This window comes from Grammomys surdaster, unplaced genomic scaffold (assembly GCF_004785775.1).
Source record: "Grammomys surdaster isolate TR1022 unplaced genomic scaffold, NIH_TR_1.0 342, whole genome shotgun sequence".
Classification (NCBI taxonomy): Eukaryota; Metazoa; Chordata; class Mammalia; order Rodentia; family Muridae; genus Grammomys; species Grammomys surdaster.
The window spans coordinates 2,069,039-2,084,346 of NW_021604761.1; the positions used below are offsets into that span (position 1 = coordinate 2,069,039).

The following is a 15,308-nucleotide window of genomic DNA, read 5'->3' on the forward strand; positions in this document are numbered from 1 at the left end:
ACTATGTGCCTGTTGGAGGGAAGGACTGCGACCTTCACAAGGCGATGCAGAAGCCGAGGATTCTTAGGAAAAACATCTGGGAAGGACTTTTCCAGCTTTGCGTGGCTGGAGCTGCTTTCCATTGAAAGGGAGCCTTGCTTCTGGAAGCCTATTTGGAACCCCGCCCACTTACAGTTTCCCTCACTTGCCCTTAGAAATTTACACCTTACTGATTGTCCTGGTGAAAGAAACCACACCCAGGAATGCTGGTGTTTTCTTTAGAGCCCGCACCAAAACAAACAAACAAACAAAACAAAACAACAACAAAAAACCACTCCCCCCCCCACCCCGGGGCCAGACATAAACTTTCATTTGTCACTAGGGAGACCTCAGCCCACAGGAGGTTTAGTCTGAAGCTATCCTGTCTAGACAAGGTATCTCACCAAACATAAAGCAGAGCATTTCATACTGTGGAGAAGACGGTCAGGTATCAAATGGAACTAGAAAGTTGGTCTGCCTTTGGTGATGTAAAGGGAATGCTGGTCAGGAACCCTAAGCCTGGCTGAGATGCTGCAGGGTTCCCAACCATTTACCTACAGCCCGCAGCCCAGAGCCCCAGGAGCTTTTTAGGTGGATTGGACCAATGGTCCTGCAAGAGACCTGGATTCTGGTCCAGTCCTGAAGCTGAAGACATTTGTCATACTTATGTTCTTTCCACTCTTTGAGATTCTTAGAAACTCCCAAGGTTTCTGCTCAGCTTTTCAACACCCAAGGATGAAGCTTAGCATCCTTTGCTGGCTTTAAGCTCAACTGTTGCTGAAACGTGGCTCTTTAGGAAGGTAATCCCAACTGTTTCTTTGTCTACACAGCTCTGCTTCTACTTACACTCCAGTGAAGGGGCAGGTGAGAATGCCCGGGGCAATTACCTGGGCAGGACGATTACTGAAGTGTTTAGAAGGCACTCAGTCCACACACCTTTAAACACACTGCTTTGTGCAGACTGCCTTGAGGCTTTCTCCATCCCAAGTCAACCTTGTAAGCCACTAGAATCTCGACCCAGCAGACACTCTGAAGAAGTCTTCCTCAAGGGCCACCTCCCAATCACACCCTGCCCTTGGAGACAGCATTGAAAGCACACCCAGGTCATGCTAGGGAAAGCATGGTTCAAACTTTCTAAGGCTGGAGCACTTTATACAGTTACTCATGCTGTGGTGACCCCAACTGAAATGATTTCATTGCCACTTTGTAACTGTGTTTGTTACTGCTGTGAATCACACTGTAAACATGTTTCCCATGGTCTTTGGCAACTTCTGTGAAAGTCATTAAACCCCCAAAGAGGTCACAACCCACAGGTTGAGAACCACTGGGTAACAGGACTTCTTGTGAGGGCTCTCCTTCCTAAGGCATCTCAAAGTGCATGAAAGGGCCTGTCATGGGGTCCTGAAGCTAACATCAAGGCCTTCACTCTCCATAGAGTGCAGTTCTAAGTGCTCCAGCAGTGACAGAACCAGTCATCAGTAGCCACAAGACCACACAAACTGCTGGCTCTGATATCTCTCTCCCAGGGGCTGCTGGGAGAAGGAAGGGCTGTAGATCACTATGGGAGCACAGGACGAAGGAAGAAACCAAAAGGATTTAAATTTTATTTCATCTGCTAGAGAACAGGAGCTGGACACACGCTGCCCAAGCACAGCTGGGTGCAACACACGCAGGCACCAGGCCGCCTCATTTAAGTTTCTTCCTCTGAAAGAAAAACAATGAAGAAAAATGAGCCTCACCCCATGATGTGACTTATCCTTCCCTTCTGGACCTTCAAGAAACCCGAGTGCGGAAGGCCTCCTCTGCTGAGCCCTCCTAACCTCTGTAGGGCTCAGTAACTTTCTGTAGCCACCAGAGAGGCTTTCAGGTGGTCTAACTGACCATATGGCCTTGGTTCTTCTCAAAGCCACCCATGCCTTCTATTGACATTCTCCTTGGCACCCTTTGCTGATCTGAGTGCCACTCATCCCACATGAAGTTCTAGGGAGTTCTCTATGTGCTGCCAAGGTGAAGGTGACTGCAGAGCTAGCCTGGCTTCCTCACCAGCCCTAAAACCACCCCAGGCTTAGAGGCCTGCTCTTCTTACCTTCCTCTTCCTCCTCTTCTTCCTCCTCATCCTCTTCATCCTCCTCAGAGCTGAAGGTGCCATCAGGCAGGCTGTAAACTCGGATGACCTGCTTGTTGGGGTCCTTGAGGATGAGGTACTTGCCCTCCTCCAGCTTCATGCAGATATCAATGACACAGCGCAGGATGCCCCAGGCATTCTCCACGCTCAGGTTGATCTGGCTGGCAAACTCATTGGGCTTGAACTGCTGGGTGCCTAGGATGACATGGCGTGAGGAATCCTTTACGTGGTACCGGGACACATACCTGTTTGGGAGAAGGATGGGTGGTCATATTAGGCCATACAAAAAGATGGAAAAGCCTGGGGTCAGTACCAGGGTAATGCCTGGTCTGCTCTTCTCCCAAAGCAGAGGGGTTGAGCAGCCTTGGATCCAGGCCCACCCCAGCACCTGCACAGGAGTCTCACCCGAGCTTCAAGTACTCAGATCCAGCCAGCAAAGCACAGCAGGTCCACCGTGCCAACTTGTAGCTGTTGTTCTTCAGTTCAGTGGCGATGACAGCCCCACGCTGAGAGTCCAGCTTCTGACGCCAGTCAACACCATTACAATGCTGCACAAGAAAGCTGGTTACTGGTGATGGTAGCACCTCCCATGGGTCCCCAGGGCCTCCTATGAAAGACAGGGACCACCAGGCAGGGCAGAGTACGTCTGAGTCAGAGGTAGACTGGTGACCCAAGAACAAAGACACAGCCGTCTTTGTACAGCAGCCCCTCAACCAATGGTGACGAGTGACACAGTACAACTCAGTGGCACGGGTGCTGTGCGGTGAAAAGGGGCTTCACATTGTGACATGGCAAACATAGAAGGATGGTCTGACTCTCGAGGGCAGGTAGGCCGGCCTGAGGTGGGGCCAAGGTAAGAAGGCAGGGAGTCCCCAGCATTCCAAGAACAGCAGCTAACAGATTCTGTTTCCCTTAAAATTTGCTAGAGTACTGTGACACTGAAGAGCCCTGACACCATCTTGGGAACAATTACACGCAGAGAGAACTGAACAGGGTAGACAGCGGTCAGACAGAAGATAGATACTAAATAACAGGCACAGGAAGAGAGACTCCCTTAGCAGACTCCCAAATGGAGTAAGAAGATAATGAAAAAGCCCCAGAGTGAGACGGGAACTGCCTGGATTCCTGGACTGCAGTGAGCAGGAGCTAAAAGGTAACAGTGGGGATGGACTGGGGGCGAAGGGGTGTTTGAAAACTGGCAAGGAATGGGGACTTCAGCTGGACCTCCGCAAGGACCTGACTTCTGCAACGTCCAGAATGAACTGCCAACAGACTTTCTTCTGGAACACACTCTATTCTATAGACATGCTGGACATCTGCCCACTGAAGCCCAGTTGTAGGTGCTGTTTGAAGCTATTAAGTTTCTTGTCATGTGTTTGTGAGACATGAGAACACTGAAAAAATACTCTGGGACATGAGCTGCATGGGGGACTTACCCTAAGGGTCCACCAGGGCAAACCCCATTCATGATAGGGGCGGGGATGTGAGGAAACACAGATGTCACAATACAAGAAGTACTAGAAGGCCACTGGCCCCAAGACAATGGCTCCCTAAGCTATATCTTGATAGCAAGCCAATTATCACAGGCTGCCTGGGCTGCAGAGCTGTCCTTACCAGTATTCTTTATCCTGGGCAGGGGCAACAGCTACCTCTGTGCCCTCCGCTTTAATACAGGGCGCCACACACAAAGCCAGGGAGAAAGGATGGCGCCTGACCCGACGGTCCTGCCACACTGGAAATGGACAATGGGAAGAGGACTGTGTGTGCGTGTTTGTCCAGATCTTAGTCTTTGGAGGTCAGCAGTGACAGAGCTGGATGAAGATCATAAGGTGGCAGTGAGGCTGAGTAAAGAAAGAGGTCAGAGTGACTGTGATTCCAAAGACGAGGTGAGCTCAAGATCAGATGTGCAGACTGCAGGAGCCAATAGGAGCCAGAATGAATAGAAAGCACTGAAGACAGAAGTAGCCACCTTAGACTGCTGCACTCTGTCAGCACTGAAACTTGAGCTATCCCTGCACCCACAATGGTTGTGTGAGTACCCAACAGGAATGAGCCAGCTTACTCCAGCCACCCCACTACACACTGCAGGAACACAGCTGTGAGGGTGCCTCACCCTGGAGTCCCATTCATTGAGCGTCTTGATGTTGATGAAGGACACTTCCCCGTTGGCCCCAGTCATGACGCCATCATGTTCACAGCGGACAATAAGGTCAATGTCCTCTCCGAGCTTCCACCTGCGGTAACTACAAGGACAGCAAGGCTCACTAACTACAAGACCCATCTTTTGATGGACCACCACAGATAGCACAGGACAGGGTCTGCGCTCCAATCCTGGCCACACCCTCAGAGCCTAGACGACTGGTTTCCAATCCTGGTCACACTGCACCCCCCCTCCCCGCCCTGTTCCCCCCCAAGTCGACATACCGGTAAGCAACCGAGGCAATCTCATTCTTATCCATGTCGTCCTCCACAAATGGGTTTGGGTTGGGGAAATTGTATCTTTCTCTCCCCTACAGAAGTGACAAAGCTTTCAGGAGCTGGGGTTGATTTCAAGTCAGCAGACCCGGCATTACTTTTGATGGCCCTGGCTAGGTGCTTCTGTCCTTGAGGGTGGAGGCTCACTGTGTATTAAGGATCAAGCCCAACACACTCCACTAAGCCATCATGCCACTCCTCACTTCCTTTCTTGCCACAGGTAGATTGCTGAGCTAACAGAACAGCAAGCAACGACCTTCCTCCTTCTTCCCCCATCATGGTAAAAGGTGGAACTACTGTTCAATGCCACATCCTCAAGGCAAGGAACAGCGTTTTATCCAAAGACATTCCACAGTCCCTCTGTGACACAGGCATTACTAGTTCCTCCACAGAGAGGAAATATGCCCGAGCACACAGACTTTTTCGTGGCTCAGATCCCTGCTATCAGGAGGGGGCGTGCCTGGCCAACCTAACACCACCATCTAGTGCAGAGCAGAGGTTCAGCAGCAGGGACCTAACCTAGCAAGGGGTGCCATCTGCTCCTGTGTCCTCACCATTCTCAGGCACTGCTGGGAGAAGTTGTGGTTGATGTAGGTGGCCTCCATGGCCAGATTCCGGGGTGAGTTGAAGGAATTGCCTTCATCTTGAGGGGGCTCGTTGGCAGTCTCACTCACAGTCAGGAGGTCTGGAAAAGCCCAAGGATGAATGTCACATGCTCACGCAGCCAAGAGCCACTACTGGCAGTGCCCACAGCAGCATGGGGAGATGTATGGACCTAGATTATAGGGACCCATCTTCAAAGAACTGCCTTCTGCTGACAGAGGACTCCCCCAGGGTGTGGCATGCACAGGGAGGTGGGCGGCTCATGGAAAACCTTAGGTGTGACCCAAAAACACCAGTCACATAGTAAGAAAGCCAGTTGTTCCTTCTCATTCTTTCCGGATTCCTCAAGAGAATGTGTCTCTCTTGGCATTTTAACAAATGAGGCTGGATACTCAAACAGAATCAGACTGCTTTGCTTTCAAGCTGCAATTCTGTGAGTGACTCATTGACAGTGTGTATATTATATACACATGTCATAAAATATATGCACACACATTTTTCTTTATAGTTCATAACTGGGAAGCGGAAGAGGAAGAAGAGAGGAAGTAAGAAGACAGTTCTATGCATGTAACACACAGCCACAGTGGTGGTATGAGGGCTCAGAGCTGAAGTCCACAGAAGCACTGCAGTGGTCTCTTTGACTGGCCTCTAGAGGACGGGAGGGATCAACACACTGCTCATCCTTAAGTAATTACTCTGAACCGACAACATTCATGCCTACCAAAGTCAGAGTTGTCCCTCTTGTCAAAGAAGAGTTTAGAGCCGACTCTCTGGACGACGATGTCCCAGGAGTACACGGAGCGGGTGCAGCTCATCAGTGTGGCCAGGATGGCATCTGTGGCAAACACATTGCCCTGTGTTTTTGCCAGCTGAAAGGAGGGAGAGAGACAAGAGAGTGAACTGAGGACGCTGAGGTCACTTGGGAAGGAAGACACACGCTGGTCGCCTGAGGAGGCTGCTCAGTCACTGCAGCAGGCTGTGGAGGAAGCAGGGCCACTCACTAGTTTCCAGCCGAGCCATCCCTCTGCCTTTGCAGGTAGGAAAGCTGAGGCTCCAGGGCAGCAGGGCTCTGGCAGAGCTAGAATCTGGGCATGCCCCACTTAAACACACTTAAGCTTCCATCAAATCCTAAGTATGGTCCTCATCTACGGGCTGGGTCTGTGGGGACTCACCAGCCAAGTCACCACGTGTTCAGGGGGAGAATGTGTCTGATAAACATGTACACCTTCTCTTTGCCAGGTTCCTCAAACGACAGTGTAACAACTGCTTATGCGGTAGTATCCAGTGTCTTAGGTGTTGTGAACAATCCGAAGGATCCGAGGGAAGGATCCAAAACATGGAAGCTTGCTAGGGCTGACAGGTAAGTCACATCACCGGTACTGGAACACTCATGGCTTTTGGTATCCATGTGGTGGTCCTGAATCAAACCCTGTGAATACTGAGGGACACCTGCACATCTCATGTCCTGTTCTTTCTGAGGCCTCAGCAACATTCCCAAGAGTGGGCAAAGGGTGCACACCTTCCGGATGACAGGGTCGTCTGTGGTGGTGACGGTGTGGAAGATGCGCTTGATGCTCCGCAGCGGCTTCTCACTCCTTGTGGTGATGCGGTCAAAGGCTTTGTCATAATACTCCAGGGCTCCGCAGCACTCGCTGAGGGGAGAGGGGAAATCAGAGACCTGCCCTACCTCTGCCAGGGATCACAAGTTGTGTCTATTGGGCGTGCCTGGCATTGCAAGGTGCATGTCTATAATCCCAGGATTAGGGAGGCAGATGCAGGAGGATGGCAAGTTTAAATCTCAGCTACACAGGAAGGCATTAGTGTCTCTGAAAAAGAGACAGATCTTTAGTGCTAGTTTAGTTTCCTGTCTTTGTAGCTCCCAATGTTCCTCTGCAGAACACAGGAAAAGACCTTATACAGTGACCCATCCCTAGGAAACTGCCCACTATACAGGCACCCAGATGGGTGGACTTCTGGGCTGAAGCTCAATGACTTAGCTCTATGACCTTGCCCTCTGGTGTACATGGTTGCACAAAATGGAGTCTCCTAACATCTGTCATGCCTCTCCTGCTCCAAGAGCTTAGTCACTAACCTACTGTGTTTTTTTTCGGATGCCAAGAGTAGAAAGAAACTGGGACTTTTTGTAAACTTAATGCATCTTTTTAGTGGGTCTTGATTTTTCAAAAACATACCCACTAGTCCAGAGCACTCTAAGTGGCTTCAAATCTGCTTTGGAGTTGCTAGGACTTAAGGAGACACTGATCCCCAGCAGGGAGACATGTTCAAGGGTGTGGGTACCACTGAAGAAGCTACTCACATGTCTTGAGGCTCTGACACTTCTAAGTAGCGCATCTTCATCAGCTGAGGGAAGTCCATCTCCTCCTTCACCTCCCAGTCACTGCGAACTTCAACGGAGGAGTCTCGAGGTTTCTGCAGAGGAAACAGAGGGAGATCTTCATATCCTATGCAAACAGCAAACGACAGAGTCACATGGGGAGGGCATTCACGCAATCATCATGGTCCTGGCTGGTTTTTTTTTTTTATTTTTGTTTACTGTATTTATTTTATGTATGAGTGCTCTGATGCATGTACATCTGCATACCAGATGAGGACATCAGATCATGAACCACCACATGGGTGCCGGGAATTGAACTCAGGACCTTTGGAAGAGCAGCCAGCGCTCTTAAAAGCTGTGCCATCTCTCCAGCCTGGTCCTGGCTGTTCTTAAGCTGGGTGTGTGACCTGTGGCAGCTCAGAGAAGGAAGCAGAAACTCAGCATGGGGCTTCTCAGGGTGTCAAGCACATGCCTGACACAACAAGCAGCTAATTCAAAGGCACCTTCACCGTTTTATCACCCCTACAGCACCCAGGAGGAAGCTGGGTTTCTGTGCATGAAAGAAAGGCAGCTGCTTTGCTGCTGGCAATACTCCTAGCCCCAACTCCACCTTTGCTCATGTCTGTTATGCTCAGAGCTCCCACAAAGATGGCAGTGTTATTCCTAACTGCCAAAGTGGAAAGGAAATGTGGCAATCCATACAAGGAACCATCTTGGGCAAAAGGGTGTCAGTATAGTCGACTCCATGTCTGCAAATTTTACACCTGAGGTCTGTATCCAGTCACATGTAAATGGAGAATTCTGGGAAGCTCGGCGTGCTGAAAACCCTGCTTACCAGGTGCCTGACAGAGCTTAAAAATGATACTTTCAACCCATAAAAGCAATCCAGAGGCGAGTTACAGCCCATGAAGGGACACACGTAAGACGCATGCAGACAAAGTCAGTGCACACAAATCTTCATCTCTAACGGTGTCTGGATCCAATCCTTAACAAACATGAAGAAAAAGTGAAGAGACTGTACTAACACAGGCCACGATAGGGACAGATCTTAAAAGTGGCACAGTAAACAAAGGGCACACATTAAGACTCCATTCTACATGAAATGCGTGCATCAGAGAAATCTGGAGACAGCAAAGAGCAGCGTTGGCTAGGACTGCGTGGGGATTACAGGACACACCTACGGTCTCATATATGTATGCATATGGTGTTGGCTAGGACTGCGTGGGGATTACAGGACACACCTACGGTCTCATATATGTATGCATATGGTGTTGGCTAGGACTGCATGGGGATTACAGGACACACCTACGGTCTCATATATGTATGCATATGGTGACTGAGAGACCACGCAACTGTACAGCATGACTCCTATCTCTAAGGGTAAAAGAAAACAAACCCACCCAATTCCCAACAGAGTCCCAGTATGGACACACTACCTGAGACTTCTGGTCCCATTTTTGCCTCACTCCAAATTGCTTCTGGAATTTTTTCTGCAAGCGAATTCGTTCTCTGAAAAGACAGACAAAATGCTGTGCCTTCAGTGTCGGCTTCTGGCTGAATCGCAGTATCCTTCCTGGCTACTACCAGGATAAAACATGGGGGCTTAGATGCAGAGACCATGCAGGGATACATGGGGTTGTGAGCAGAGGCAGACTACTGGTACCAACCAGTACTCAGCCCAGTTACTCTCAAGGCAGCCCAGGCTAGGGTGTGGTGACTGGTGTGCTCAGCCCCACGGGCCCATGGGATACAGCACACACTGTGCTGCCTGGAACCAGGCACCCAGAATCTAGAGGCCCCAGAGCCACCTCAATTTTATCTATGGCTTTACAGCATAAATGTCCGCCTCAGCCACCTTCTGCCTGTCTGCCATTACTCAGTCTTGGACAGCGATAGGTTAGGAGGTTTATTGTGCAATAGTGACAGACAGCCAATCCCTGCCCCGTCTCTGTGATTTCTGAATACAGCCCATTTGGGAACATGACTTTACCCTGGTAGGAAGGGACACTCACCTCTCTTTCTGCTTGGCACTCTTGGGCAGTGTCTGTAGGTTGAACTGCACCATGTTCCTCCGATCTTTGTCTCTGCGGAGGTTCCGCTAGGGAGCAGGAAGAGACCCACATTAACCCCTTGGAGACAAGCTTTATGGTATCTTGAGAGTAAGTTCAGGATGTGAAGTTCTAAGTTTCACATCTCTTCACTTTTACTCTATAGCATCTACAGATTTTGGGCTAAGAGGAGAAGGACTTGTGTTAGCTTGGACTCTCATTCCCACTTTAATGTGGGTTTACTAGTTTTATTGGCGTTGCTAAATTTGCAACTTTAAGTAGCAGGAGGCACCCTACCAAACCCTCTAATTAACAAAGGCTGTATGTGGCAATTCAGCAAGATAATGGGTCGTCCCCAGCACAGCTGTGTGATGTCTGAATACTGTGAACAAAAATTTAAACTCCTTCACCGAATCCCTGGACCCATTACAAGTTATTCTGATACGACTGGTCACTGAACTGCCACTTGGGATTGGCCAAAGGCCTGTAAGACCCTCCTTTCTAATCATCAGTATTCCCAAGACGGCTGCTGAGCAGCAGAAATTCCCACAGCAGAGCTCCAGGGTGCAGGCTGCCAGCCGAGGCCCACCTGCGCGAATCTCATCCGGTTCCGTTGGTAGGCAGTCTTCTGTGTGCGTGCTGTGTCCACCAGCTGGAAGCTTGTCTCATCTTCCTCGTGGAAATACGCATACTGACTTCCCCCGCCGAACTGAGAGGAATACTTGTCTGTAGGCAAAGGTGACAGTGTGCGCTAAGTGCTGCCTACAGACTGCTCACGGTGCACGACAGGCTTGGACTCTGTTCTCTGAAGTGTGGTTCTGATCTGAAGTCCTGGCCAGAAGCTTGTGAGATAGGTAGACTTACCAACCCTGCCCAGACCCAGATGGGAACCTGTATTTAAACAGGATCTCAGGTGATTCACGCTCACATTTAAGGTTTACGAGCTTGGGTCTAAAGAATTTACCAAAAGAGCCCAAGAATCTTACTAACTCACTTCACCTCTGTGTGGTCATGTAAGAATCTGAGCTGTACCACCATCTCCAACCATCACCCAGAGCCATGGACACGACCATCACCTACCACAGACTTTCTTTCTGACCTCATCCACCTTAACTTGGTACTCTAGGCAGCCACTTCAAACATCTAACTGGCACCAAGAAAAGTGCTGTCCCTTACCAGAACCTTAAAGCCAAGAGTCCATGGACTGATAGCTCCAGAAAGTCCAAAGCAATAGAATGCAAATGGTAGCACTTAGGAGTCTCTGGCTGTCCTGGGACTACTTAAAAAACCATGGTTTGTGCACACTGTATTCCAGAATATACTCCCAGTAACTACCACTACTATTTTTTTTTTTTTTGCTTTCTAAAAACTGTCATGTGGGGGTTACTGGAGAAAAAAAAAAAAGTACTGCCCTTCCCAAGGCCTAGATGTGGGCTGCCCACTGAGGGACACTTACTTGTGTACCTCTTGTCCTGGTATGTGGCCCCCGTCCAGTCTGCAACCTGTTAGGGGCAATGAAGACAAGGAAGACAACAGATCAGGCAAGTAGGCTTCTGCTGACCCAGAAACCCCAGACACCGATGGCAACAAAAGGCATCAGCATCACCTCTGATGCTCTGCATGTGGCTACCCTGCCTCTCACTCATTCTGGAGGTCAGGGCCTTCCTTAGCTGGTATCCCCACAGAAAGTATATCCATGAAGAGAATAGACAGGAAATGGGGAGCTGGGGAGTAGCTGCCCAGCTGAAGGGACTCAATACCTTCCCTAGCCGATCTCCTTTGCTGAATGGCTGGTAAGGCATATCCCGAAACTGCTCAGGAACGGCACAGGGACCCCAACCTGAGGGGTTGTCCTGGATGACAGGTGTCATGAACTTCGCCATCTTCTAAAACCTGTAAAACACTAGCACCGTGAGAAGCTTTAGAAGGAAGGCAGGCAAGTCGCAAACACTCCAGTCCTCACTGAAGCTGCATTACAGAGGTGCACACAGAGCAGAGACCTCTCTCTCAAGCACCATGGACAGGGTTTTCCTGTCACCTGTCAAGAGCAGCGACATTTTCCTATGTCTCACTAATTCTAGGACAGGTTCTTTTTTGGTGAACATCTCTGAAAATGAAGGTGCGCCTTCCGCTTGATGGGGTGGCATGTCTTTTCTTTTCCTTTTTTTTTTTTAGAGACAGGGTTTCTCTGTGTAGCCCTGGCTGTCCTGCAACTCACTCTGTAGACCGGGCTGGCCTCGAACTCAGAAATCCGCCTGTCTCTGCTTCTCAAGTGCTGAGATTAAAGGCGTGCGCCACCACTGCCCGGCTGGCATGTCTTTTCTTAGCAAAGCAAATGATATATGTGTCTCCAATTATTAAAGATGGTAAAAATGTGATGAATTCCCCCAGAAACACCTTCACCAAAGCATCCAACAGCAAATGTCTCTAAGCCCAGTCTCTAAAATAAGAACAGTCTACATCAGAGAGCTGTTGTCAAAGTCCTGATAGCTGTCACACCACACAATTACCACTCAGCTACACAAAGACACTGGCCTTGAGTGTTTTAAAGATCCCTGGGCTGCTGAGATGGCGCCACAGGTAAAGGTGGAACCAAAGTGGAAGGTGAGAACTGATCCCCAAACGTGGCCTTCTGACCCCCAGAGCTGGATGCCACGGCACACACATGCTCGCATTCACACCAAGCTCCCACTCACGCGCATACACGGCAACAAAAACTCCTAAGAAACAAAGGACTAAAAACAAACAAAACCATCCTCCCCCCCCTCGAAACCCTCGACTAGACCCTGTTCTTCCAATCTTCTATCAGCAAAAAATCCTATACAGTGCATTCGGCCAGACAAAAGGACCACTGGTGACCAAGGTTACCGTAAACCGTAGAGCAAAAGCAGCAGGATAAGAGCCAGTGAGATGGCTCAGTGGGTAAAGGCTGCAAAAGGGACCAAGAAGTCCACAAGCAGGAGCACCAGGACACTGCTGACAGCTTACAGCACACACGCTCACTAAACCCTTCAGACAACCCCGTGGGGGCAGAAGCTAGTTCTGTCCCCATTTTCTGGGTGAAAATATAAAGGCACAGCAAAATAAAAGTCACAGTGCTGGATGATTAGAAATTTGAACACAGGCAGTGTAGCTTTGGCCCCGTAGTCCGTATATAGTATACTGCCAACATTACAGCTCATTTTAGAGTCATAAAAACTGATAGCTGCATAATCCAGGGGCTTGCTGGACACTTCCCATCAAAAACTAAACCAAACAACAAAGGGAAAAAAAAAAAACCACGCACAAGAAACCCTCTGACACTGTCCAGAGAAAAAGTCATCACACTAGCTCTTGAAGGCTGGAAAGCAACTGCAGAACACCAGGAGAGAGCTCAGTAACCTCTCCTCCTTCTCTGACACAGGGAGGCTGATGATAGTTAGGTGACAGGGACAAGGAATAAACCCGGGAGCTGCACCCTCCAAATGTGAACTTATGCTAAGCTGTAGAAAGAGTACAGCGTGGGGGTGGGGGCAGGGGGGTGGTGTGTGGTGGCCTCCCAACAGCTGACATGAAGAGCCCCCAGGATGTCAGGGTGCTGTGCCGGACACTTTACCACCGCTGACTACTCTCTCACACCCCGTTTTGAGACACAAAGTTAGCTCTGCTTAACTTAAGGAGTCCATCTGCCCATCACTTCAAAACCAGTTTCCAAGGTTGTCTACTTAAGCCTGACCTTCTTCTGGTTATACTGTAGCTAGCTAGCTGGCAGCCTGACCATCTGGGGCTTTAAGCCATACCCAATAAGTTGCCCCACAAGCAGCTGTAAACTTGAGTTGTCACAAGTTGAAGATGGCTCAAGGCTTGACGTGCTCAATCTAAACCCTGGATGGGCAGGGTTTGGTCCTTCAGCTACTGCACATGTGAACCAGAAAGAAACTGGTAGGGGAAAACGAAAACGATGCGACAGCTGTATTGGCCATAATATAGTGTGGATCACTGTCGACACTACAGCGAGGCCATCAACTCCTGGGCTCCGCTTCAGACCAGAGCTAGAACTTACTCCTCTCAGTCACCCATTTCGGAGCACAGAAAGAATGTTCGAACCACTAGAGGAGGCTACATCGCCCCCCAACCCACCCCACGGCGCTGAGCAAAGCATCGGGAGAGGGATCCACACACAATGTCCGGTGTCTTGTACTGAGTGTCGTGCCTGGGACCACCGGAGGCCGGTTCCCGCCCCGCCCAGCGGAGGGGCACAGACGACAGGAGAGGACGTAAAGGCTCTTCCGGGAGCCCCAGAAGCCACGCCTAGCCCAGGCTGGCTCGCTAGGTCCGCAGGGCCCTACGAAACAAGCCGCTCACCTGCAACGGCCTCCGCGGGCCCGGATGGCGACAGATGGCCCGGTAAGAAAGTTGCGATAGCCACGGAGGAACCAAGACCAGGAGGGAAGATGCGCGCGCAGGGGCCGGTGCCGTAAACCGCGACCAGCGCTGTCGTAAATGGCACTACCACTTCCTTCTTAGTCAGCGGAAAAACGTCAAGCCGTAAAGTGAAACACAACCGGAAGTCTGTCACAGCTCTTGGCTGAAAATCCACGCTCGCCTCTGAGGTGCCAGACACAAGTGAGGTGATTGCGTCAGCGGCATCTAGGGACGCCCAGAGCGGTTCAGAACTGAAACGTGGTCATGCTCGGTGCGAGAGAAGCTGGGGCGGGGAGTTGGAGCTCTCCCCGCGGTGTCCCACAATGCTTCGCGTCTCGACTCCTCTGCCTCCCACAATGCCCCGCCGCTCTCGCTTGCTCCAGCCTGGTTGTTGGTCAGGTTGAATCTTATCTGGAGGGTGGCCCAGCGCATGACTTGTGCTAGTTACCTGTGGCACCAAAGCAGGGTGGCAAATGACCTGCCTGGTCCGAGCTGCTAGAGCTTCAGCGTGCCCGCCAGGACCCAAACCTTTGTTCCACAGATCTCAAGCGTCTTTCGACGGAGATTTCTGGTCATTAATTTTTTTTTTTTTTTAAAAAGCAGTTTTAGAGTGTCTCGCTCTAAGTCGATATTCAAGTAGGAGCTATCCAAGCTGCACTCCAGGAATCTGCGTCTTAATTGATAGTCACAATTCACATGGTGCGGTTCAGTGTGACCTCTTGGCTTCTTCCACCCCCTGCAGCCGCAGAATGCTAGGCAGTTGTGAAACCTAGAAAGAGACTCATGATGGACTTTTATTTAAAGCTGATCCCTTCTGCTTGGTTGTCTAGGTTTCCTTGATAGTTTCCCAGCCGATCTCCTTTATTAGAAAATACAGCTTAGACACACACATGTGATGTCCAGGTTCAGCTAAGTTTAGCTTTATGGCCTACATTTCTCTCTCTTCTTTTAATGTAAACTGGAAATGTTAGGTTATAAGGGGTAAAATAAATGGTTGTCAAGGTACATTCCACTTTCTAGTCCTTACCGTGGATACCACTTTTTTTTTTTTTTTTTTGGTTTTTCGAGACAGGGTTTCTCTATGTAGCCCTGGCTGCCCTGGAACTCACTCTGGAGACCAGGCTGGCCTCGAACTCAGAAATCCGCCTGCCTCTGCCTCCCAAGTGCTGGGATTAAAGGCATGCGCCACTACTGCCTGGCCGTGGATACCACTTGAATGAACTTGATCACGTGATGTGGCTTCTACGTGTGCTGAAAATGGTAGTGTTGATGGGATTACTCATTTCATTAACTTACCAAT

At 50.0% G+C, this 15,308-nt stretch overlaps 1 protein-coding gene across 2 annotated transcripts; it reads right to left on the reverse strand.

Moving 5' to 3' along the window:
- Window positions 1-1,600: 1,600 nt before the first annotated feature.
- Window positions 1,601-14,084, reverse strand: Eif3d (eukaryotic translation initiation factor 3 subunit D). 2 transcript variants are annotated; one of them, XM_028778827.1, is made up of 15 exons: window positions 13,949-14,084; window positions 11,365-11,497; window positions 11,061-11,106; window positions 10,194-10,330; window positions 9,569-9,654; window positions 8,993-9,065; window positions 7,539-7,651; window positions 6,741-6,873; window positions 5,943-6,090; window positions 5,173-5,303; window positions 4,568-4,653; window positions 4,257-4,386; window positions 2,549-2,691; window positions 2,105-2,388; window positions 1,601-1,722 (listed from the first exon to the last, which is right to left on the reverse strand). In XM_028778827.1, exons 2-15 carry the CDS (start codon window positions 11,485-11,487, stop codon window positions 1,709-1,711), a joined length of 1,647 nt encoding a protein of 548 aa, XP_028634660.1. In that variant the 5' UTR covers window positions 11,488-11,497; window positions 13,949-14,084; the 3' UTR covers window positions 1,601-1,708. The 2 variants fall into 2 exon arrangements, with proteins under 2 accessions (XP_028634660.1, XP_028634661.1); XM_028778828.1 differs by having other exon boundaries at window positions 11,365-11,507; window positions 13,949-14,060.
- Between the last annotated feature and the right edge of the window lie 1,224 nt (window positions 14,085-15,308).

Excerpts from the sequence above, each read along its gene's own strand:
- Eif3d (XM_028778827.1), bottom strand. The coding sequence starts at position 11,487 with ATGGCGAAGTTCATGACACCTGTCATCCAGGACAACCCCTCAGGTTGG. Across the intron at positions 5,304-5,942 it reads GAGGGACAACTCTGACTTTG|ACCTCCTGACTGTGAGTGAG; the intron begins GTAGGCATGAAT and ends GGGCTTTTCCAG. Across the intron at positions 4,654-5,172 it reads CCCAGCAGTGCCTGAGAATG|GGGAGAGAAAGATACAATTT; the intron begins GTGAGGACACAG and ends TCACTTCTGTAG.